Here is a 23862-nt window from a genome sequence, read left to right on the forward strand (position 1 = left end):
TGTAGTCGGGGATATGATCTTCAGTACATAATTCTGACGCAATATCGGGGACCATCAATCAAGTCACGGTTCCAGAAACTCAGGCAGGGTCGTTAATTAATGATCGTAGGTGGATGAAATAGGATCTTTATATGCAGGGAATATAAAGGATACTCGTCTTGGGAGCGAAGTACACGCAATCAATATTCGTATGAATTTCCATGAAAAAGTGATTTGTTCGACATCTTCATCCCTTTCAGACCCCCCAAACATTCATTTCTTTGTAATTTTTGATATTTTTTTGCATTATTGTTATTCAAAAAATGTAATAAAGACACGAATTTCAGCACAAGATTTTTTTTTCTTTTCAAGTATATATTTTTTGGAAAATACACCATCTACACTAATGTGTTTTCTAAGTTTCATCTCGTGAAATGCCACATGGAGTGATATTGATAAAAGCAGTTTGTGGTTCTTTGCTCAATCATATGCAAATGCCACACATATAAATATGTGTGGCATTTTTGGCATTTGGTCCTCGTCGTTTTCTTGCACCTTACAGCCTATTTGGCTAAAAATTGGTGGCAGATGGCAGCGCTACACATAACAAGCATTACACAGAAACAAACTTCACGTCAGGTTCACTACACATACACACACATTCCAAATTCGTTACAAATTCAGTACAAATTCGTTAGAAGTTCCGCAGAGGAATATGGACGACGTGCATGTCTGGTTCAACAGCCTAAATCTGGCTAGAAGATCTAGCAAATTTTTGAAATCACCTACAGTAGGCCAGTGGCCACAATTACTCCCCAGCAGTACAGTGGTAAGATATTCGTCTTCCTTCATGAAGGTTACCATTAGGGGTCCACGGGTTCGAATCCGGTGGGAGCACATCGAATACATGTTCTATACCCACTGAGCCTGGGGCGGCCACCGGTAGATGGCGCCTTCATTTCTCACCCAACTCAAAAAACGGTTTGAAATTGCCTTGGGGTGATATGACCGGAGATGGTGTGCGGTAAAGTATTGGCCGCAATTGACCTTTCGCTGCTGGTAGATTTTTTTTATCTGGGGTATTCCAAACTTTTTTTTTTTAAATCCATCACACGTTTTTCTGGTTGAAGCACACGTTTTTCGAATGAAATGCTCTCTATATCGGAACCGAGGGTGCTTGAGCACCGACGTAAATTTGTAGAACTGGTCCGAGCACACCATAATTGATTCAGGAATCAAAAATCAAAATTTTCTGAATGAATCTCAAAATGAGCACCCCTCCTCCCTCCCCAGTTCGAAACATTTCCGATGCCTCTGGTAAACTATAATCACGTGAGTGATAGAGAGAGATTGTATTTGAGTACTAAGTTTCATTAGACCAGGGGTCCTTAACCTTTTTCAGCCGCGAAAAAGTCACAATCACGTGAGTGATTGTATTGGAGTACTGAGGTTCAGTTAGACCAGGGGTTCTCTTAATCTTTTTCCTCACCCAAAATCTATAACAAGATCATCTTCACGATCCATGGGACCGTTTATTTTTCGAAATTGGTACAGCCAGTGACTCAATACGCGCATTTATAAGAAGACTGTAAGTGAATTTGTACGACTAATAGTAAGGCATTTTTAGACTTTTCAATATTTTAGACATTTAGGCTTCTCAATATTTCTGATATTTAGGTTTCTTAATATTTCTGACATTTAGGTTTTTCAATATTTTAGTCATTTAGGCTTCTCAATGTTTCAGTCATTTAGGTTTCCGATATTTTAGAGATTTAGGTTTCCAATATTTTAGACATTTAGGCCTCTCAATATTTTAGACGTTTAAGCTTCTCAACATTTTAGACATTTAGGCTTCTCAACATTTTAGACATTTAGGCTTCTCAATGTTTTAGACATTTAAACTTCTAAATATTTCAGATATTTAAGCTTCTCAATATTTTGAGACATTTAGTCTCCTCAATATTTCAGGCATTTAGGTTTCTCAATATTTTGGACACTTAGACATTTAGGTTTCTCAATATTTTTTACACTTAGACATTTAGGCTTCTCAATATTTTGGAAACTTAGGCATTTCAGATTCTCAATATTAATATATTTAGGCCCCTCCATATTTTGGACATTTAGCCATCAAAACTTCTTAAGACTTTCTGATATGTTAGGCTTCTTCAGGCCTTCTGATATTTTACACACGCACATTTAGACATTAAAACTTCTATAGAATTTTAAATATTTTAAACATGTAGACTATTTTTATACAGAGAGAGAGAGAGAGAGAATTCGGACTTTTCCCCCCTTCATGAATACTGTACAAAATAGTTTTATCATTGTTGAAACAATAGAAATGTTCAATGTTCAGTTATTTAAACTCATAATCACTACTTATTCGAAGGAAATTTCGCTCATGAAAGAAATGAAAGTATTTAAAAAAAAATTTCTCTATTTGCGACATCACGACAAAAATATTCTAATAAGGAAATTGCATGTCAAACACGGCAAATACAAATAATACAAAAAAAAGCTGAAATAATTAATTTCTTAAATGTCAAGAAAGGACAAAAAAGAAAGGGATCTTTTTCTCCAGGTGTGATTTCTTTCCTTCACGTGAAAGACTTGAGGAAAAGAATTAATCCCAGGAAAGTAAAATGACGGGAAGGAAGTCTTTTAGAATTGGATTCGTGATTATTTCGTTTTTTTTCCCCCTATTTTTTTGAAGGATAAAAGGAAAAAAAAATCTGTTTTTCTTATAGAAAAAGGAATAAAATAAACGTTTTTACTTTTTCCCTCTCATTCCATGTCATAGATGTTGGAGTCTTCGTCGTGCGAATAAAAAACTCACGCACGAATGAATTAAACTCAAAGACTTTTTGATATAAAATGTGCAGGATATTTTATTTTTTGTCTGATTCTTTCGGAGAGTAAATCGGGCATGAAATGACTTGACGAAAGAAGAAATTACTTAGGAAAATTTTACTGAAAAATGAAAACAGAAATTTTGTAGAAAGTGAAACATGGAATAGAAATTGTGCGAATGTTCCTATACAGGGTGTGCTTGAACTCATGGGCCAAACTTTAAGGGAAAGTAAAATACACATAAAGAAGCATTTTTTTTCGTATAGCAATGTGGGGTCGGAAATGAAAAGTGTTGGCGGAAAAACACGAAATGCTGACGAAATGGAAAAACTCTTTTCTATTTAAATTAATAGTTACAGTAAGTGCTCCAATGTGCCACCACCAACATCGATGAAGGCCTGGCAGTGTCTATGAAGTGATTCGCGTACCCTTTCGGAGATGCCAGATGTTTCACGAATTGTTGATGAAGTGACTGAAAGCATTTCCATCTTTACTTGAGAAAATGGAATCCTGATGGCAGCATGAACACGAAACTAGAGCAACTCGGCAACATAAATACATCAAGGTCAAACATGCACTCAGAACACACATTCCTGCATGTGTCGATTCGTTAGAAATTCCGTAGAGGAATGTGTACAAGATGCATGTTCGGTTAAGTAGTAGTAGTAGTGGCTGAAGGCTTTGCAATGAGGGTGCCAACACTTTTCATTTCCCACCCCATATTGCTGTACAAAAAATGCTTCTTTATGTGCATTTTACCTTCCCTTAACGTATGGACAATGACTTCAGGGATTCCCTGTAAACAGGGCACGCCACCTGATGTGATCATATGGGTATTAAGAGATTCAGATAATAATATTGGATTGATAGCCGTAATAGAAAAATTCCCAGTTGTAAAAGTATGATGACGATCATACGGTAAGTTCGTGCATATTGTACCGGTCGTTATAATGGGAAAATCTCAATATATAACGCGTGGTCGCTGTAACGAGCGACTACTGTGGTAGGAACCAAGTCGTCATTGATATCTATCGTGAGCACGGAGAATATATTTAATTTCAAATAAATAACTGAATCACAAATATCTTTGATAATTCATTTTGACGCGTTTTATAAATCGGCGTGATTTTTGATCGTCTCGAAAACAGGTCAGACTTTGAATTAAAGTAACTTGTGGAAGACACCTGTGAAGACAATGTTCAATATCTTGTTTAGACAAAAGTTCCGTAGTCCCGAGTGATAAGTGTATCATCGGATAACAAAATAGCGTCACAAACATGAAGTACGAAAACCTTTGTGTCGCACAATTGAAAATTTGTAGAGCTTGGGGCCCCGGTGTGTTTATCGCCTTATATGATGGGTCATTTGATACAAAATGTATATAAGGAAAACTGGATGTATGAAGAGTATGTTTAGGAGAAAGGAAACTCTTATCTCTCTCTGCCGTCACGGTGGGCAGATGATTCATTTCAGCAAGTTCAACAAGAATGATTGATATGGCTAACGAATTGCTTTTTTGAAACAACGGAAACGATTTGAGAGGATAGAGAGAAATTTGTGAGGTGCCACAAAAATCCAAATGAACTAATGCTTTAGAAAGGCAAATGATTTTTTCAATGCTAATGGTTTAGAAAGGCAAATGATTTTTTCAATGCTAATGGTTTAGAAAGGCAAATGATTTTTTCAATGCTAATGGTTTAGAAAGGCAAATGATTTTTTCAATGCTAATGCTTTAATTTAAAGCTTAATTCTTTACTTTATGCTCTTGCTATGCTTAACTTAACCCGTTTGAGTACAGCTTAACAAGTAAACGTATGTGTTGTAAATTTGTTTCCGAAAAATATTCGTGGGCACAAACGGGTTAATGTTATGCTTTACTTTATCTTAATGCTATGCTTTACTTTATGCTAATGCTGTGCTTTACTTTATGCTAATGCTATGCTTTACTTTATGCTAATGCTGTGCTTTACTTTATGCTAATGCTATGCTTTACTTTATGCTAATGCTATGATTTACTTTATGCTAATGCTATGCTTTACTTTATGCTAATGCTATGCTTTACTTCATGCCAATGCCTTACTAATTTACGCATTCGTGTCAAAAATTTGCGGCTGTGTCTCGACATGGCTTGGATAGAAAAAAGTCATGGAATTTTAACGTTGTCTATATATATATATATATAATTTCTGCCCTCACTGTCCAATCTAGGAGTTAATACTCTGTCTGAATATATATTATTTACAAACTCGAATATTACGTTTCGAGATTTGACTGGCAGTGAACGCTCGGCACGACGGTCCACCAAAAGGCTGAGGAATAGACTCCATATATGCTATATATGGAGCCATATCTGATTCATATATATACAGGGTGTCCCATCAAGACCACCCACACTCTGCACAGCCGGATTCCTCGCTTGGAATACATAAAAATTGCCCAAAGAACTGTACCTGTACGACCAAGTTTTCGAGAAAAATGCGAAAGAAAAGTATGACGCCAAATCGGTGCTGTATTAAACGACGGCTTGATGTCATTCCACGGCACACGCATGCGTGCCTCGATATGCACGGTGGACATTTTGAACATCTACCTATGTAAACATATGTAAATACCGATGTTCAGGTTTCCAATAGCCTTCTTTTTTTCCTTGCATCGGATATGGCGTCATACTTTTATTTCGCATTTTTCTCGAGAACTGAGTCGTACAGGTACAGTTCTTTTGGCATTTTTTATGCGTTCCAAGCGAGGAATCTGGCTGTGCAGAGTTTGGGCGGTTTTAATGGGACACCCTATATATACCAGAACTATCAGAAAACTTTGAACATAGTTTATCAGACAAAACCACGGATGAATCAAGCCTTATCAATGAGACGACTCATACTAAACTTGTACATCATAGTCTGAAAAATCCACTTTCAACCAACTTCTCTTTAAATTTAGAAAAAAATAAATGAATGAAGAAGTATATATATAATTAAAATTTTTTGGTATAACACTAAGAAATATTTATCTTGGTCAATTTATATAGACATTTATTTTTATTTTTGGATTTAGCACCATCTATTACTGAAAGATGAAAGTTTCTATTAACTTAACGTTTTGATTGATGATATGAATAATTGTATTCCCATGTCTTTTATAAAAATTAAAAAATAAATGAAATTATTGAACTTCGAAACTGTTAAAAAAGTTATTTTGTTTTCAAAATAACATTTATTATAAAAGGTAAAGTATTCTCATATTTGGAGACTGCAGCAGGTGTCTTTTTCAAAATGATACGTAGAGGGGCTGCCCCCTTAATCATAATCGAATTTTTGAGTTCATATTTATCTTTTCGGATCTTTCAAGTCAAGATCAACGACTCCTTTTCTAGAAAAAAAGACGTATAACCGCAGGAATTAACCAAGGTTCCAGCTTGGGCCCGACGATACACAATGTTTTCATGGATCATTATCCTATTGGTAATAAAGGGCATCCTGGGTTTATACGCTGACGATATGTTATATTAATTTCAACCGTCAGGAAGCCCTTGTCGCACATGCCGGAAGATGGGACGCATTCAACTATGCCAAGTTGAATGTGAACAAATGTGTGGGGATATGACTCACAAACCGAGATATCTCATCTAACACGAAGATTATCATAGGGCGACGAGGTATCATGCCATCGACTCAAACTGAGTACCTGGGTGTCATCCTGGATGAAAGGCAACTTCAGGAGCCATACCGAGAACAAAATCAAAAAGGCTCAGATCCTCTTAGAGAATCTATTGAGATTCTGATATCCGAAGTCCAAACTAAGTTTGAGGAATAATGTTTTGATGTACGAACAAATCATTCGCCCAGTGTTAACATACGGTGCCCCAGATAGGGCTTTTCGCATCTAAAAGCAACATGTACAAACTACAACGATTCCAGAATCGCGTCTTCCGGCGCTTAACTGGAGCACAAAAAGTTTTCCGCCTCACCGATCTGCACAAAGATTTTGAAGGTGTCGTCCATGCATTCCCACATCAAGGAACTATCTCGAAACTACTTCGAAAAACAAGAAAGGTCGTGCCACCAACATCTGAGAGAGATGATTGTGATGCTCTCGTGTTTCTGAAATATCTGGGGCAGTGTTTCCCAACCCGTGTGCCCCGGCACCCTAGGGTGCCACGACATCAGCTAAGGTGTGCCGCGAGATATTATGGGGACAAATCAAAAAATATTACATATATTCCACTTAAGGTCTTAAAATAAATCAAGTCTTGTAAATTACTCTCATGCATGGCAGACTTATTGCATAAGTTACCATCTATGGTTGCAGTGTCAGCAATGTGTGAGCTTTTGCCTGAGTCTGGCTGTCCGTGTACGGCCCCTTTCACAGCACAGGAGCTCTGAGGAAAGATGATTCGTTGGCTTTGTAGTCTAATGCGCTCACCCGGCAAGTGAGAGGCGTAGGTTAAATTTCCCTCAAAGAGAGGGGGGACATCATCTTCGGATAAGCTGAAAGACTTCATTTTTCAACACTTATCAAGAGTGCAAGATGCACACACACAATAGATATGTACTTTCCATCTCTTTCCACTGAGAATCTCGACTGGGTTGTCTTACCATTTGATTTCGCAGACAGTGCGGGGAAAAGAGATTTCACTGCTTGCCGAACTAGATGGATTTAATGAACTTTGCTGATTCCACACTCAAAGGTAAGTTCACCAAGAGTGAGGCGTCGGTGGCTGCTTTTTGCCTTGGATTGAGAGAAGCGTATAATGAAGAAAGCAATTAACGCACTTTCACCATTTTTCAACATCATATCGTTCTATGCTAGCAATCCTTTTCTAATTATGGAGACAATAAAATACAAAACAATAAATACACTGCAAGGCCTTGAGGACGATATGAGTGTTTGGTTGCCAACTGTAAGGCCTGATATGAAGTGTCCGTGCTCTGATCATCAATCAAAAGTTTCACAACTCTGTATTCAAGGAAGGGTATCCCAAATTTTGATACTATTCCTAAGGGTGCCGCGAACTTCAAAAGGTTGGGAAACACTGATCTAAGGCCTAAAAACGTCCTCCATACAAAATATGTAACAGAATTTTGAAAAATGTATGTGCGCTTGTGTATACATGTATATATATATTTGTAAATAATCAAACATTCAATAGCTCACCTTTTAAATCAATGTTTAAGACAGTCTCTAGAACAAGACATCAAATGTGTGACAAACTTGTGGATATAAGACAATTTTCCGCAACAAGTGTTATTTGCTTTTTTTCTTCCCCCTGCTAAAATATTATCATTTCATGCCATATTTTATACTAATATAATATTGTGTTACACCATGATGAAGGAGAATAGTGTGTCGGAAGTGAAATGAAGTGATGTATAATAATCGGATCGGGTGAAAAGGCCATGGGGCCGAAGAGATACAAGGTTGTTGACTGTTGGACATGAGAGATGTCGGACGCTCTGGTTTAGGCGTCTGTGTAAATAAAGATGATTATAAGTTATTCTCGTTGGCTCTGGTGTATACTTAATTAGTGATATGTCTAGGAGGCCAAGCAAAGCAAATAGGGCTAACTTTTGAGCTCGGCGCTCTGTATGACTTCCAACGGCAACTTCCTTCCGATGGTTTACAAGCAACCATTTTGCCATTGACTGATCAATATCTCTACCAAAGTAGAGCAACTAAGACGTACTAGACGAGAGCACGATGTTCGGTACTTCGCACAAACTAGCAACGGCAACACTATTGAGAATATTTTCCCTCATTACATTCCTTCGTAAAGAGTTCGTTATATCTCGTGACGAATGTGTATACAGGGTCGGCAAAAAGACCGTAGAAACTTTAAAAAGGAATTAAAACCAGAAAAATAACCGAAATCAAAAACGGTTTGCAGTGTTAGCATCGCTAGGTCACGGGGATTTTTTTACAGGAAAAAAATAACTAAAAATAACAGCCGATAGATGGCGCTGATGTGCACAAGTGAAAGAAAATATACGCAAATAACGAAAAAAATAGAATGTCTCCAAATCGTTTATTACAACAGTATATGTTCCACATGACCAACACCGCAGGGAATAACACATTGCAGACGAGTCACAAATCCAGCAACGGCTGAGTGCAACAGGTCCACATACACGGTTTACAACTTTGAACTGATTGTGGATTAGGAGCGCAAGTTCTTATAACCGTCTCATTTGCATATTTCCACCGAAGTCGCTCGTACCAGCGCCACATATTGGCTGTTTTTGAGTTATTTTTTCCCGTGACCTAGCGATGCTAAACCTGCAAGCTATTTTTTACTTCGGTAATTTTTCCGGTTATCATTTTTAAAATTATACGGACTTTTTGCCCACCCTGTATCTATTTGGTACTTTAACACTAGAACGACGGAAATTTCGAACCACCGCATTGACGGATAGAAATCATTTTAACCGTGACAGGAAAAAAAAAATTCACATAAACTATTTTTCTCAACGGTAAACTTCTTACATCATCTATTCAGTCTGTTTGACTTGGTTTTTCAATAAATCCTTGTTCGCGTATCTTTTTTTTTTGTTTGGAATTTTGGATAAAAGGGAAATCTTGAGAAAATTGGAAATTTTTAGGGGACACAAAAGGGAAATCAAAATAAAATCTTGTTATGATAAATCCCATGTTGTTATGATAATCCATTTAGATTCGACTAATCCCATATTTTTTTCTCGTTGAAAAAGAAGTTTGACTGCTTTTTTTGGAGGTTTCGTAATTCGTTGCTTCACTTTCACTTGACAGTTCACTGACAAGGTTTGAAGCTTGACAAATGTGCGAACAGATTTGCTGAGCAATGTAAAATAGTATACATAAGGCAGCTTTTCGATTCCGATCTAATTGTGCCCTGGATAAGTTGATTCTGTCGTAAACATGAAAGATGAAACAAAATTAATAAATTCTGGCAGAAATTTCTTTTGTCCGTGATTTCAATTTTGTGTGCGCATGGTGCATAAAGAGAACTAGATTTTCTCTGCTTACCAACTGTAGAAATAATTTTCTGCTTAGTCGAGATCACGACATGTGGCAAAATAATGGCTTCCCACATCGTTCATCAGGGTCGCTCCCCTTCCCCCCCCCCGGGCTTGGATCTTTGGTGGGGTACCCGGTGCTTAACCATAGTCAATTTGCAGTGTGAAGGGAAGAAAAAAAAAAGATAATCATTTCAGTCCCGGGGCTGGAGCCTCGTCCACTGGTAAAATGAAGATTCCTTTCGTCGTGCGGCATTGTACGAGTGAATGCTATGTAGTATAAAAGTGCAAAGATCCATAGAAACGCTAAATGAACTGAATAAGGTACGATGACGAGCTTTTGCAAAAATGCACCTTTGAATGCTATGAAATTGGTACTGGAGGAAAGCAAACAATATTGATGTTCGTATAAGAAAACTACACTTCGGAATGTTTTGCAATGATTCTTGTTAAATATCTCCAGAGCAATCAAAATTATTCTATCATCGTTCTAGTGTTAAAGTACCGTCAATAGATTAAGCTTCAAAATGGAAAAAAAATATATATAATCTATAGACTTTTAATGTTTATCGTGAAAAAAAAACCCTGATAAAAGTGTCTTCAAACAGGTTCACAATTTGACTGGCATTTATAAAATGCAGTGTATGCTTTTACAAGAAAAAAAAAACCCACACACACACACTGATGCGAAAACTCTTCCCACATCTGCATTATTTGCAAAGTGAAATGAATGATGGAGTTATTTTCAAACAAAATTAACTAAAAATACCGTTTACGGTCTGCTACCTTGACATGTTGCTAACTGAAAAACTAAATACAGATTGCGATTATGAAAATCGTTCATGAGAAAAATAAATGAAGAAAATTATAGGAAAACGCCCACACCCTTTCTGGAAAAAAAGTCCCATATAAGACAGTGAAAATACACTTTGAAATGAATTAGAAATTGGAAAATAATTTATCCATGTTATCTTTTTTATTCAAGCTGTCAAAATCTTTTCCATTATATATGCGTAAATACCCTCCCTATCCCTCCTTTGTTCAATTGTTAAGAATTTTAACGCATATTTCAGTGCACTCGGGAGCTTTTTCGAGCGGAATGCCTCATCAGAAAAGTTGTCAACTACCACCAGGATATGAAGAAAAAAAATAAACCAACTGTGTGTGTGTGTGTGTGTGTGGGTCTGAAATTCCAGGAAAAGAAAGTGATCGGAGATATTCCATTAACATTATCCTCGGATCCCGAATGGATTTTCGCTAATGGTATTTTGTCGTTTCGACTTCGGGTTCATTACCATAAGATATCGGATGACGTGATCCTTATGAAGGAATGATCGCGATGACATCATTACGTAGCCTAACTAGTGTAGTCAAATTCAAGGGTTATTTGAAATTCCCTGAAAATATTGGTGGTTTTTTTCACTTTAAAATCCGAACTAATACTTCATTGAAGCTCGTAATGAGTCTCGTTATTATCTTATCCTATAATTTAAAAATGATCCCATTTTGTTCCAATTTCTTACATAATTTTTGGGGTTTCCTCAATACTCTCAAAAACAACTTAGTTGTTTCAGTTGGCAATATTTAGTGAAAGTTTTATTGCATTCACGAGTTGAGAACTAATTAATATGATCAATCAGTTTAGGAAAAAAAACCCAATTTTTTCTTGACTGAAAAGGTTACTCAAAATTTCCCTATATAGGATTTTTATCTACTACTTGAAACTTTACGGAAAAGAGGATATAATACTAAAAAAATCCTTGAGAAAAATGCAAAATATTTTTCTCCCACTCATTGTTGATCCAGATTTTTTCTCATGTCACAATTTTCGTAAAATAATATTTTTGTAAAGTAATTTAAAATACTAACGGCCGTTTTCACCGACAGAGTTTAAACTACAATCGCAGGTTAAAGGATTAGAGATCGACAAGAATTGGTTGAAATCCTCAATTTAACCCAATTTGTTTCAATCTCCAATCCTTTCACCTGCGATTGTAGTTTAAACTCTCTCGGTGAATACGGCCGTTAGTATTTGTAAACAATGGGAAATTGTAATATAATTTTAACGTGCGGTTTTCTATTTATTTTTAGAGCTAATGAATGAAATCTCGATATATACAGGGGGAATCCGACCTATTCTTCCAACAGAAAGGGACGAGCACAACTGGATCATGAAATAACCTACCGACCCTGTCGTAACTCGGATCGTTTTCGAGTTATGGTGGATAATCGATTATAAAAAAAAATGCGTCAAGCCTGAAAAAACCTTGATTTGTGCAATTCCAGAGACACCTACATGCAAACTAAGTACATATAAGTTCGCAACATTCAAATATCTGGATTTAATGGTGAGCTACAAGCGTTAAGAGACTGGCGAAGTTGAAAATCGAATTCTCTCTAAAATATTCGATTTGCCAATCATTGAATCAATCAAAATTTGCCAGAAAACTTTGTCCATAAGAGCCTAGAATAAACAAAATTGGTCATCTAGTTCAGGAAAAATCTAGTCGTTTGTTTGCAAGACATCACTGAAATCTGCGTTCGTCAAAGTAATTTTAGTAGGTTTTGGCGACAATTCGATTTTTCACTTCAACGATCTCTCAGCACTTGCAGCTCGCCATTAAATACGGATATCCTGTAAATAGAGGTAGTGTCACCAGATAGGATTTTTTGTGTAAAATCAAATTGTCACCAAAATCTGTTACCACCGGTTTCGAATTTTCGTCGAATATCTATTTCAACAAACGCTGATTTCAGCGATGTATTGTTGACAAAGAACTAAATTTGTCCTGAACCGGAAAACCAATATGGTTCATTGTAAGCTGTTCCAGAAGCTGGTGAAAGCGAGATGTTTTTAGCACATTTGAACGATTTTAGCTAGAAAGCTGTTTGCAGAATGGACGATTAATAATTTTGGCGACAATTCGAGTTTGAACTTTGCCAATCTTTCAGCGACTGTAGCTTTCCATTAAAACCAGACATTTCAATAAAATTTGTGTAACCTTATGGAATGTTTTCTGTTCTTTCCAAATGTGTGCTTAGTTTGTGTATAGATCTTTCAGAAAATTCACAAATCCGGGTTTATTCATACTAGACGCTTTTTTTTCCAGATAATCGATTATCCACCATATATTGAAAACTGTTCGAGATAGAACAGGGTTGGTGCGATGTTTCATAATCCACTTGGGCTCGTCCATCACTACTTTTCGTTTGGCAGAATAGGTCGAATTCACCCTGTATATTTTGCTCATTTCAAGTGCCTAGATGCAAACAAACATAGAAATAGATAAAGAAATTAAGGCTTCCCACTTGAAGCAATACAACATGCTGAACATATTTTGTTTGAATTTGAAGTTTATTCGCTTGGATCTTGGCAGAATTGGTCGGATTCACACATTGTATATGACGATGCACTGTGAATATCATAGAAAGAAAAATCTGCGATAGGGATTATTGTTATATCGGCAGGCATAGGTTTACCACCAGATTTTGGTTTTCCTTGATATATTATCCAAATCAAACTTGCTAAAAAAAATACAACCATTTTTATTTACTTGCCACCAGAAAACATTGTGCTGAAAAGTTTTATTAACCTTTCCAGACCCAAGCCTTCATTTTTTTTCTCAGAATTTTCAAAAGGTTTTTGCGTTTTTGATACTAGAAAAATGCATTAAAAACATAAATGCTAGCAAATGTTTATTATTAAAATTTATTTTGTAATTTTCAGTTTTGATTTTGCGTAGAAATAATTCACTTCTTCACTTTTGACTCAAATTTTACTCAGCAAAGATGATGCAGCATATATTCGTCTTCACATACAATTTTTTTTAGAATTTTATTGCTAAATTTTATGTAATAAACCATACTTTTTCGAGAGACACTTTTCTCTTAGAATCCATCTTAAAAAAACCCTGAAAGTTCAACTCTATAAGTGCTGCCCTCTGATGAAAATCCCCAAAGTTTATAATCACCATAATGTCTAACACAAAACTTGCGCAATCCTTAAAGTCAGGGCTTAACTCCCTGAGGTCGAAAGAAAAAAAAATCTACAGTGAGAAAAAACAACATACACAATTGTGGCACCAGTGTTTGAAAGACCTAATCAAACATTCGAATAGGACCTTGTTACATCTCACACGTTTAGTTGTTGAAAATTCAAAATAATACAATCTATCTGCCAACAGACGTGTGTAACATAGAAGAAATGTTGTTTATAAAGGAATAAAGCTTTTGGAATATATCGCAAACACAGCAGTATTCCCTATCAAATTACAATTTTTGGGAAAAGGGGTAAAGCAAGAAAAAATATCGTCTTTTGAATAACAATATAAATATTTGCATTTCAATATACATCGCGTGTTTCATTTGACGTGCATCCCCCCCCCTCCCTTTACCTATATCTAAGATTGGAAACCAAACAGTTCAGGAAGTGTTTGAATCGATAAGTCTTGTGGGTTTCAGTGAAATCTGCTTGCTATAAATATATTTTTCCTTTTTTTGGGATAAATCTATTTTGTTATTTTTTCGAAAAAAAAAGTAGTGTTGTGTCACGTAGTTTTTCGCAGCGCTATCTGTAGTTAGTTTCAAACGTTTACGTATCGGCAAAAAAAAAAATCGTATTTTCCATACATAATTATTCGAGATACGTAAATTTCGCAAATAAAAAATCAAAATTTCGCAAAATAATAATAATGTTTCGAACGCGTAAATCAATAGCTGCCGTTGTAAGAGTACAGGCAATTTTTTTTCTTTTTACATTTGAAATCTACAACTACTACTACTTAATCGTACATGCAACTCGTAAACATTCCTCTGGGGAATTTGTTACTAAGGGGTCTATGTAGGAACATAGTGAGTGCGTGTGAGTATATGCGTAACTCTAACATTATTATGTTATAGCTATGTTATGGATGTTCAGAGATATACCGGCGGAATTTGAAGTTTGCATGATATAACAAGGAATCTGTTAGGTCGGCGGACCAATGCCCGTTATACAGCAGTGACGTCAGCTCCGCGTTTTCGAGACAGAGATCGTGGTTATTGTCGATTTCCTTTCATTTCTGCTTGAGATTTCGCAAATTCAACATGTCTGGTCGAGGCAAGGGAGGAAAAGGTTTGGGCAAAGGAGGAGCGAAGAGACATCGTAAAGTTCTTCGCGATAACATCCAGGGCATTACGAAACCCGCCATCCGTCGTTTAGCCCGTCGTGGTGGTGTGAAACGTATATCCGGTCTCATTTACGAAGAGACCCGTGGAGTTCTCAAAGTTTTCCTCGAGAACGTTATCAGGGATGCTGTCACTTACACCGAGCACGCCAAGAGGAAAACCGTCACCGCCATGGACGTGGTCTATGCGCTGAAGAGACAAGGCAGAACCCTGTACGGTTTCGGCGGTTAAAAACAGCATATGCGGTTTCCATAGAAGACGCGGAGGAGAAAAAAAAAAAAAGGCCCTTCTCAGGTTTTTTTTATTGCCGCTGTGGTAGTCGAGTGGTTATAGTGACGGACTCGCGATGCGAGGATCCGGGTTCGAACCCCACAGTGGTGGTCGGCTGAAGTTGGTTTTCTGTGGTTCCCAACTTCAAGGCGCAAATGCGAGCCGATCTCCCCGTTAAAAAGTCTCGCCTCAGAGAGCAACAGTCCTACAACGATAAATCATTCAATCATAACAGTTCACTCATAGTTAGAAAAACTGGTGGCAGATGGCAGCACTACACATAACAAGCATTACACAGAAACAAACTTTACGTCAGGTTGCACTACACGTACACACACATTCCCGCATGTACCGATTCGTTGGGGGATATCTTCTGAATCCATGCTGCTCAGGACGAAGGAAATCGAAGGAGTCGAGATGTTATAGAATCGTGGAAGAAGGATGCGTTCAAAGAGCTTAGATAAATTGCTCAGAAAGCTGAACGAAAATTTTTGGCTATGAGAAAACCTCTCATTTTTGATTTTGGCCAGAGGCTTTCTTGATCGAGAGCTTGTGAATAAGTTCTCTAAGCTTCTCCATAGTTAGCTCTGAATTTTGAAACCCACTGAGACCGTGGTGACGTGGTCTGTTGAGAAATTCTTCAATTTTATTCAGGTGTTCCCGCTGAGTGCCAATCTGTTGATTACTGTTAAGTTTGAATTGACCCTCATAAGTTTCGGCAAGCACTTCCGCTATCTCAGCATCAGTGACGCCAAAATAACCTGGTTCGTTATGAATTTTGGTAATTTCCTTGCGTTTCTTTTTGCAGATCTTCCAGACTTTCCATAGAGAGTCTTCACTTGCAGTGGACTCTTCAACGAAGTTCGAGAAACGCTCGTTGACGAATTCTTTGATTTCTTTCCTGATTTCCTTTTCCAATCGATTCAGCACAACTTCGTCCAAAGACGACGAAATCTTTGCCAAGATTTTCTTATTGTATTTTTGAGTCTACTGTTTTTCCTTCAGCTTGAGAGAGATTCCAAATTTGTTTCCCGGGTATTTGATTTTTCTAGTTGAATCGTGTAAGGCCGATTTAATTCTGTCCGAAAAAATGCCCGTTGCTGCTTCAACTTCCTCCTTGTTTGCATGCTGAAGCTCGAGAACTTAGTCAACATCCAGCAGATCTCTGAATTTATTCTAGTCAGTGGCAAGGCAGAAAGGAACATCTTGAGTCCTTGTTAGGTCAATTGTGAATATGATTGGATTATGTGTCGAGTTGAGGCCGATGAACGATTCTAAATCAACGTTATTCCGAAAGTTTTTAGATAGACCATTGTCCAGTGCATCAGGTGTATCCCGCCCTCCAGGGTAATGCGTTGGTGTGGAGCTGGAGTGTATTTGTTGGCATTTGTTTCTATACAATCTTTGCAGAATTTTACCAGAGGAATTTGATCTACTATTGCAGAAGGAGGGACTTTTGCAATTCCAGTCCCCAGCCAGTAGAGTTGGATTGTTGGTGTTTATCAGAAAGTTGAGTAGATTCAGGTCGAGTCTATTTCTATGTGGCTTGTATATTACACATAGAGATATTTGATGCCTGTTAATAAAGATGGTAACTGGCCAGTTTTTCCATGGAGTCAGCTGCTGTATCAAATTCTTTAAATGGTATATCACATTTGATGAAGACTGTTATTCCACCTCCTCTTTCGTTTAGTCTATCTCTTCTGAGGCAGGTGTAGTTAAATATATTAGTAAGGTGTGAAGGCTTCAACCATGTTTCGCAGACGAGAGCAACATCAATTTCTATATCATAGAATACCTGCCCAAACTCTCTAAAATCACTTCTCAGACTTGTGGAAATCCATTCCAAAACACGCAGCGGTTTGCTGCTGGCAATTCTTGACGTGCTAATTATTGGATTGTGAGATTATAGTGATCAAAAATTGCAGTATGAGTTCCATTTTGTCCCTGGATAGTCCCAGTTCCCTCAAGAACGGTTCTAAGAGGTTCGAGAATTGTTCAATATTTTGAGCAGGGTAATGAGTTACTGCTGTTGCATGTACTAAAACTTTATTTTTTGGGTTGTCATATTATTTGGTAAGTCTCTGTCTACATACTCTTCTGTACTTTCGGCTATGATGTGGGTTTGATCACATTAGTTGTGGTCATAGTTCCGGAAACGTGATGGCCGTAGAAGGGAGAAGTTTGTTGAAGGCACATCCTTATCCTGATTCGTCATATCCAACTCCTGTTCGAGTTTGACCTGCACAGTATGATGTGGGTCATGAGATCTTCTAAGGCTTCTTTTTATATCTCATTCCTGTTTCGCTGGCTTTGACTTTAACTAGTTTATCACGCTCAACCTCTAAAAAATTGTTTTGCAGCTCAGCTGATAATTCTTCCACGGAGAGCTGCGGCTTGCTTTGCCCCAAAATGTGTAATCCTTTCTTCATTATTTCCACCCGGGGTTCTTAGTGTTGAGTCGGCTACTTGTCAATGTTGTTAATGTTCCCTATGTTCCAAGGGTTTAGTCAAAGTCTTGACGGTAGCCCTCTTGTGGACAAAGGAGTGAAGATGAGAAGTAGTTGAATTGTTTCGGACTTGTTAGAACTCTTCCCTTCAGAGGGAAAGTCACTTAAGCTGGGAGGTAGCTTGGGAAGGAAAGTTCTTGTCCCATCACTTCTGTTCGAAGGTCTCTGTGGACACCCTGTGAAAGTTCCAGTGTGTGGACCACCACACATAATACATTTAATTTTAGATTGATTTCCATTTGAAGGGCAATCTCCGGTGCTGTGCACAAAAGGCACAGTTTGGTGAATTAAAACAGTAGTATGATGAATGTAAAAACAAAGAACTATTCCTACACGAAGGTTTATTGTAACCAAATGAAACAAACTTGTGTGTGTTTTCCCCTTCTCTGTTCTCGCATGACCATTGTGGTATCTCAACGAGATAACAATCAACTGATAACGAGCAATTGAGATAACGATCATGGTGGTGGTTCTCCTCAGCATTTTCCTCCTCCTCGTTCTACACGGCATCCTTAATTATATTTCATTGTTATTTCATTTTTATCTTATGTTAACTCTGATTGAATCTTGGTCAATGTCTTCTGATGGATTGTGTCCATAGAATGTATATAATTATGTCATTTGTTGAATAAATAGAAGATGCTTTCCACACGACCCAGCCTCTTAGGAGGGGAAGATAGGAAGTTGTCTTGCACAACACAACAGCTCTGGGCGTGAGCGGTCATCAATCAATCAATTCACGGCATCTCCCTCACACACACACATATAATGTATTTTCTCACAGCTAATCATTCTATTACATACTATACATAGAAGTGAGAAAGAGAACACAAGCAATAAGAAAACTACAAAACAAGTTTGTAGGCGAGGGTGAAAAAGCAAGCCACTGTAACTAAAATACTCTCTTATCCAATTATCTTTGTAGTGTTCCTCCCCATCCTTATTTTTCTTTTCTTTCTTTCCCTTTTTTCCTTTTTTTAACGTGGAACAAGGCTACCACATTTATTGCCTATCAAAATAATAACAATACAGATCTAATTTAATACAGATCATTCAAATTTATCACCAGCAGCTTGTACATGAAGGGGCTTGTACAGTACATTGAATAAAATATATTAATTTTTATTGCAAATAACACAATGTGTGCTGTGTTATTTGCATGTATGCATATCATGTCCGGATAAAAATAATTAATTGGTTTAAAGAAGAGAAGAAATGTTATAATTTTTTTTCGATATCATCAAACCTCCCATTTTTATATGGGGACTATGCATAATCGCCAGTAGAAGTTATAAATGTAGTGAAATTTAATCAAACTTTCTTCATTGGAACGATTGACGATTATGCATAACTACCGGTGTTGTCACAGTTACCATATACATTTTAATAGGAGCCAATTGCGACCGAAGCCAAATGTCGTATAAATGTGAAAGTCGTATAAATGATGTTCGGCTATGTGTTTTATCTCCCAATTAGCGGACGAAATTTTTGATCCCATGGGTGTCCATTATAGAGAGGTCCCTCTGTATCTATCAAACACTTGAACGGGAAGCATCCATAAATCAAACTTTTACATGGAAAAAAAAATCCGTTCAAGGAAAATTCACTGATCAACAACTCACTGACACGTGTGAATGAATGATCGAGTGAGCAAGTGTACGAGTGATTACATGAATGAATTGTTCCAAAAAAGTGACAAGAGCTCCAAACTGACAAGAAACTAATAAAGCAACAATCGTGACAATGAATCACACTTCAAAGGAAACTTCATTTAATATACGAACAAGGAGGAGGAATAGTGTACATTTCGCGTTCATATAAAAACCTATCGAACGATATCAAGCATCGGATGATAAATTCAGGATCAAAGGCGCATCGGAGATTTGATTCCGACTCCGTTTTGGGAAATTCCGCTCTTATGCTTTCCGACTGGCAGCTAGAGATCCAATCGATTCATATTAGAGAAAAGGATTGGGAGAGAATCCAAGCGAGAAGTTTGACAATATGACTATCGCTATCCCATTGCGAAGCGAAATGGGAGTTAGTTGACTTCTCCTCGTTGCCGGAGTTATCCTCCAAAAACCACCAGGAGACGTAATAACCGTCAACAGGCAATAAGCGTCTCGTCAATTAGTTGCGGACTTCATACGCATTATAAAACGTGCGATTTGACGACGACGATGTGTCGAAATTTTCCAAGCGATATTCGATGCCACCGTTCAAGGAATTGAATCGCTATTTAATTGGATTTGATGGATTATACTATAGAACGGAAGCGAGTCAGAATCGATTTCTGCGATGGCTTTGTGTCGCGTCAGTTTTATCTATCTACATACAGCCGAGTGCTCCCAACAATTTATTGGCAGAGCACTTCATTAATTTCGATTGGTTTGTGCGTCGAAGCCATCGCACACGTCTTTCAAATGCTGGTCTTCTTTTCTTTCGGTGTGTACCGACTGATAAGTACACGGGGTTAATGAAACGAGATTATCAGTCGGACGCTAAATTATTTCTTTCCGAGCCAATTATGTGGATTATAATGCTGAAAATTCGTGTATTTTTTCTTCAGACATCACGGTTTTATTTTTGTTGCCATTTCCGATGAGTGATGCTGGACAGAGAATCGATTCTCTTCTTACCAACGGAATTGTCTCAATGGCATAAGAATGGGGGACATTGCCCTCCGCTTTAATGTAATTTTTAGATAGTTCAAACTTTTCTCTAAAAGACTGACGCAATAAACCATTTTTTTTAATAATATCTTTTAAGAAATTGATCATTATTATTTTGGGCAAGAGTGGCCCGTACGTTAAAGTAACTTTGTTCCACATAAAATATTCGTATTTTAAAACACCGTAAAATATATCAAGGAAACATTTTATTTCATGGATATTATGCTGAGGTGAACTCGGAAAGAAAAGTAATCTTGTCTCCGCCGGGACACGAACCTAGGCCCTCTTGCATACCGGGCAAGCATGCTACCATCTACACCACTGGAGACACGACCCTGCCTTCCTTACTTCACGCACTGTGGCATGAGGCACTGAAGTAGAGACATTAGTAGCTTCTCTTAACTTCAGGAATCGGCCCCCAGGTGGGACGATTTAGATGGATAAAAAGCCATCTATCTCTCTAAACCGTAAAATATGCTTGAAGTAATGCAACCCCTGGTTTTGAATTGAAAAGTACTCTCGCATATCAATACACAAATGCATTATTTACTTTTTGTTTGGACTGAAGTAAATAATATGTTTTACTCCATTTTAATAGACAATGACTTACAAAAAAAAAACATTATGCCCTGTCCCATTTCTTTCCATTCTTACTCTGAGCTGTTTAGATCACTGCTACTACTACTTAACCCTCCAGTGACATCCGCTCTGTCCTCCTAGGTCAGTGGTCGGCAAACCGTGGCTTGCGAGCCACATGCGGCTCTGTGGCCCCTTGAATGTGGCTCTTCCCCAAAATACAACGTGCGGGAGCACAAAAATTCCAGATTTTTGCAAAATCATGTTTGAACACGGATTTTGGCCATTTTGTTCTCGCTCCCTCCCCTCCCAAGTGAGTCATCTTTTTCACGGTTATTTGCCGAAAAAACAGAGTGGAAGCCTGACACTGATGTCACTTCCGCGACCAATCAAAACTGCATTTTGGGTCGAAACTGGGAAGTTCGGGAAAAAGTTGTCGAAAACGAGGCTTTTTTCGTAAGGTACTCGGGGTAGATAGACGCAAAAGACGAGTCTCCTCTCAGAACATGAGAGGGGGGGGGGCATGCAATGTTTTCCATACTAAGGAACGTCAACCTCTACCCTGCCAGATCATAGAAGACGAGGACCACCACCTCTCATGACGCTCCTCCTCTCTCCAACCAACGCCAGTCAACACTGCTAGAAGCGATCCACCAGGGGCCACACATCTGAGGACGACGCTTCTGGAGCCTCTGCCGCACAAGACGGACCGCCATCGACGACGTCCTCTGGCTAACATCTCGTCGGAGAGCTTACAGTGAACCCGTATTCCGCAAATTTCCCAGAGAAGGGAGCCAGATATCCGTAAGACAAGTAAAAAATAACTTAATAAATTTTAAGAAAAGTTTATTAAGTTAATTAAGCGTGGCTCTTCCAAAAAATACCACGTGCGGGCGCACAAAAATTCCAGATTTTTGAAAAATCGTGTTTAGACCAGGACCATCTTAAGAGCATGATGGGGCCTCGGGCCAAGTGATTCTTCTGAGGCCCTACTACACAAATTTTCGAAAATTTCAACCGGTTCCAATTTCTCTGAGGCCACTCTTTCCTTGAGGCCCGGGTGGCACCCATGCTTTTAGACACGCATTTTGGCCCTTTTTTTCTCGCTCCTTTCCCCTCCCTAGTGAATCATCTTTTTCGTGGGCTTTTGCCGAAAGCCTAACGCTGCTGTCATGTAACACTTCCGCGACCAATCAGGTGGGTCGAAACTAGGAAGTTCGGGAAAAAGTTGTCGAAAACGAGTTGTCACAAACACACACACACAATCCTCTCCTTCCTCTTTCCATTCTCTACACATACATACACTACATAACTAAAATTAGTTTTCACAATAATTCTGAAATTATTTAATTTATTAATTCTGAAATTATTTAATTTATTAATTCTGAAATTATTTAATTTATTAATTCTGAAATTATTTAATTTATTAATTCTGAAATTATTTATTTTATTAATCCTGAAATTAATATTTCATTAATTCTGGAATTATTTATTTTATTAATTATAAAATTATTATTTTTATTTTGAATTTTTTTGACTAAATTTTGAAACTATTTCTCATCGATTCTAAATTTATTGCTGTCATTTGTTCCGAAATGTTTTCTAAAAGTAATTTTGTGAAAAAAGCACTTCTTTTTCACTAATTCTGGAATACATTTTTCATTAATGTTTTTCCTTTTTTTTCAAGAATTTCTATAAATTCTGTAATTAGCATGTAAGGCGTTATTTTCATCAGCGGGCCACTGCAAAAAGCTTCGACGGCCACATGGCCCCCATTGAAGATCCACTGCCATGAAAAAAATATCTCCAGAGAAGCATCATGTTCTATTTGGATACGATGCATGTGTTTCTTCCGTAAACCTTGATCCTAATTAGCCTGGTAAGAAATTGAAAATAAACATGGGATACGTTGAGATCTTTCACATTTCGTTACGCAGTGCTCCCAGCAACGGATATTAAAAGTATTTTACGACACAACATCATCTGGATAATGTTAAACCATCGTGTGGCAATACAGAAAAAAAGCCAAAAGTAAGTCTTTTCTATTTATCTTTCTGATAAGAGCGATTGTTGCTAATGCGGGGCAAAATGTGAAATCCATTTTCATAACTAAATACATATCTGCGAGGATCGTTATCGTTGTGAGCACAAGGCTTAGCGTTCGATCTCGTCTAACTTGGTTGAGGTAAACACAGATATTCAATAACTATATATACACAATGCAGTTATGCGATAATGATGTTATGATTGCTTAATTAATCATCCGGAACTGATCACCAAATATGATTAAAACTATGTTGGTTATGCAATTTTAGACGTGTACCTATCCCTTCCAGATCATCTTTTTTTTTCTCACGTGAATACATCTTTTAAATGATCTGTCGATACTGAATACATTTGTAAAAAGTTGCGTAACGAAATTCTTTAAACGCTCATATCTCAGGAATTATTCAGAATCTATCAGCGTCTGAATGTCTTTCTTTCAAACCGAGCACAATTTAGGTCTATAACCTTAGGCAATTTACTACCGAGTGAGTTTTGCCGGAATTGCGTGTACCACAGTCTGAGTCGGTAAGTCGGTATAAGTAAAATCATATAGAGTTTTGTGTCAGATTTTTCTGTGCTGCCATTTATGTTTCAGAAGTGAAGTGTAGTGGACTGAATATTTGTATCATTGTAGGCCTGTTGCTCTCTGTGGCGAGACTTTTTAACCGGTAGATTGGGGGAGGTGGGGGGGGGCTTCATTCGCACCTCAAAGTTGGGAACCAACTTCAGGCGACCACCACTGTTCGAACCCGGGGCGACTGAAGTTCCTTGATTGTCGTTACTTTCAGTAAACAATGTCGTCTC

At 37.7% G+C, this 23862-nt stretch overlaps 2 protein-coding genes across 2 annotated transcripts in view; one reads left to right on the forward strand and one right to left on the reverse strand.

Annotated features, from left to right (window-relative positions):
• Positions 1 to 23862, reverse strand: part of Trpm (transient receptor potential cation channel, subfamily M) — a 343617-nt gene that overhangs the window by 211904 nt on the left and 107851 nt on the right. The gene's annotated exons all lie outside the window — the stretch shown is intronic.
• LOC149071522 (histone H4) lies at positions 14904 to 15215 on the forward strand. Its single transcript, XM_089247743.1, has one exon. It carries the CDS (start codon positions 14904 to 14906, stop codon positions 15213 to 15215), a length of 312 nt encoding a protein of 103 aa, XP_089103869.1.

This window comes from Pholcus phalangioides, unplaced genomic scaffold, assembly GCF_987345545.1.
Source record: "Pholcus phalangioides strain wild (caught in Gottingen) unplaced genomic scaffold, Ppha-v1.0 ptg000018l_1, whole genome shotgun sequence".
Lineage (NCBI taxonomy): Eukaryota > Metazoa > Arthropoda > Arachnida > Araneae > Pholcidae > Pholcus > Pholcus phalangioides.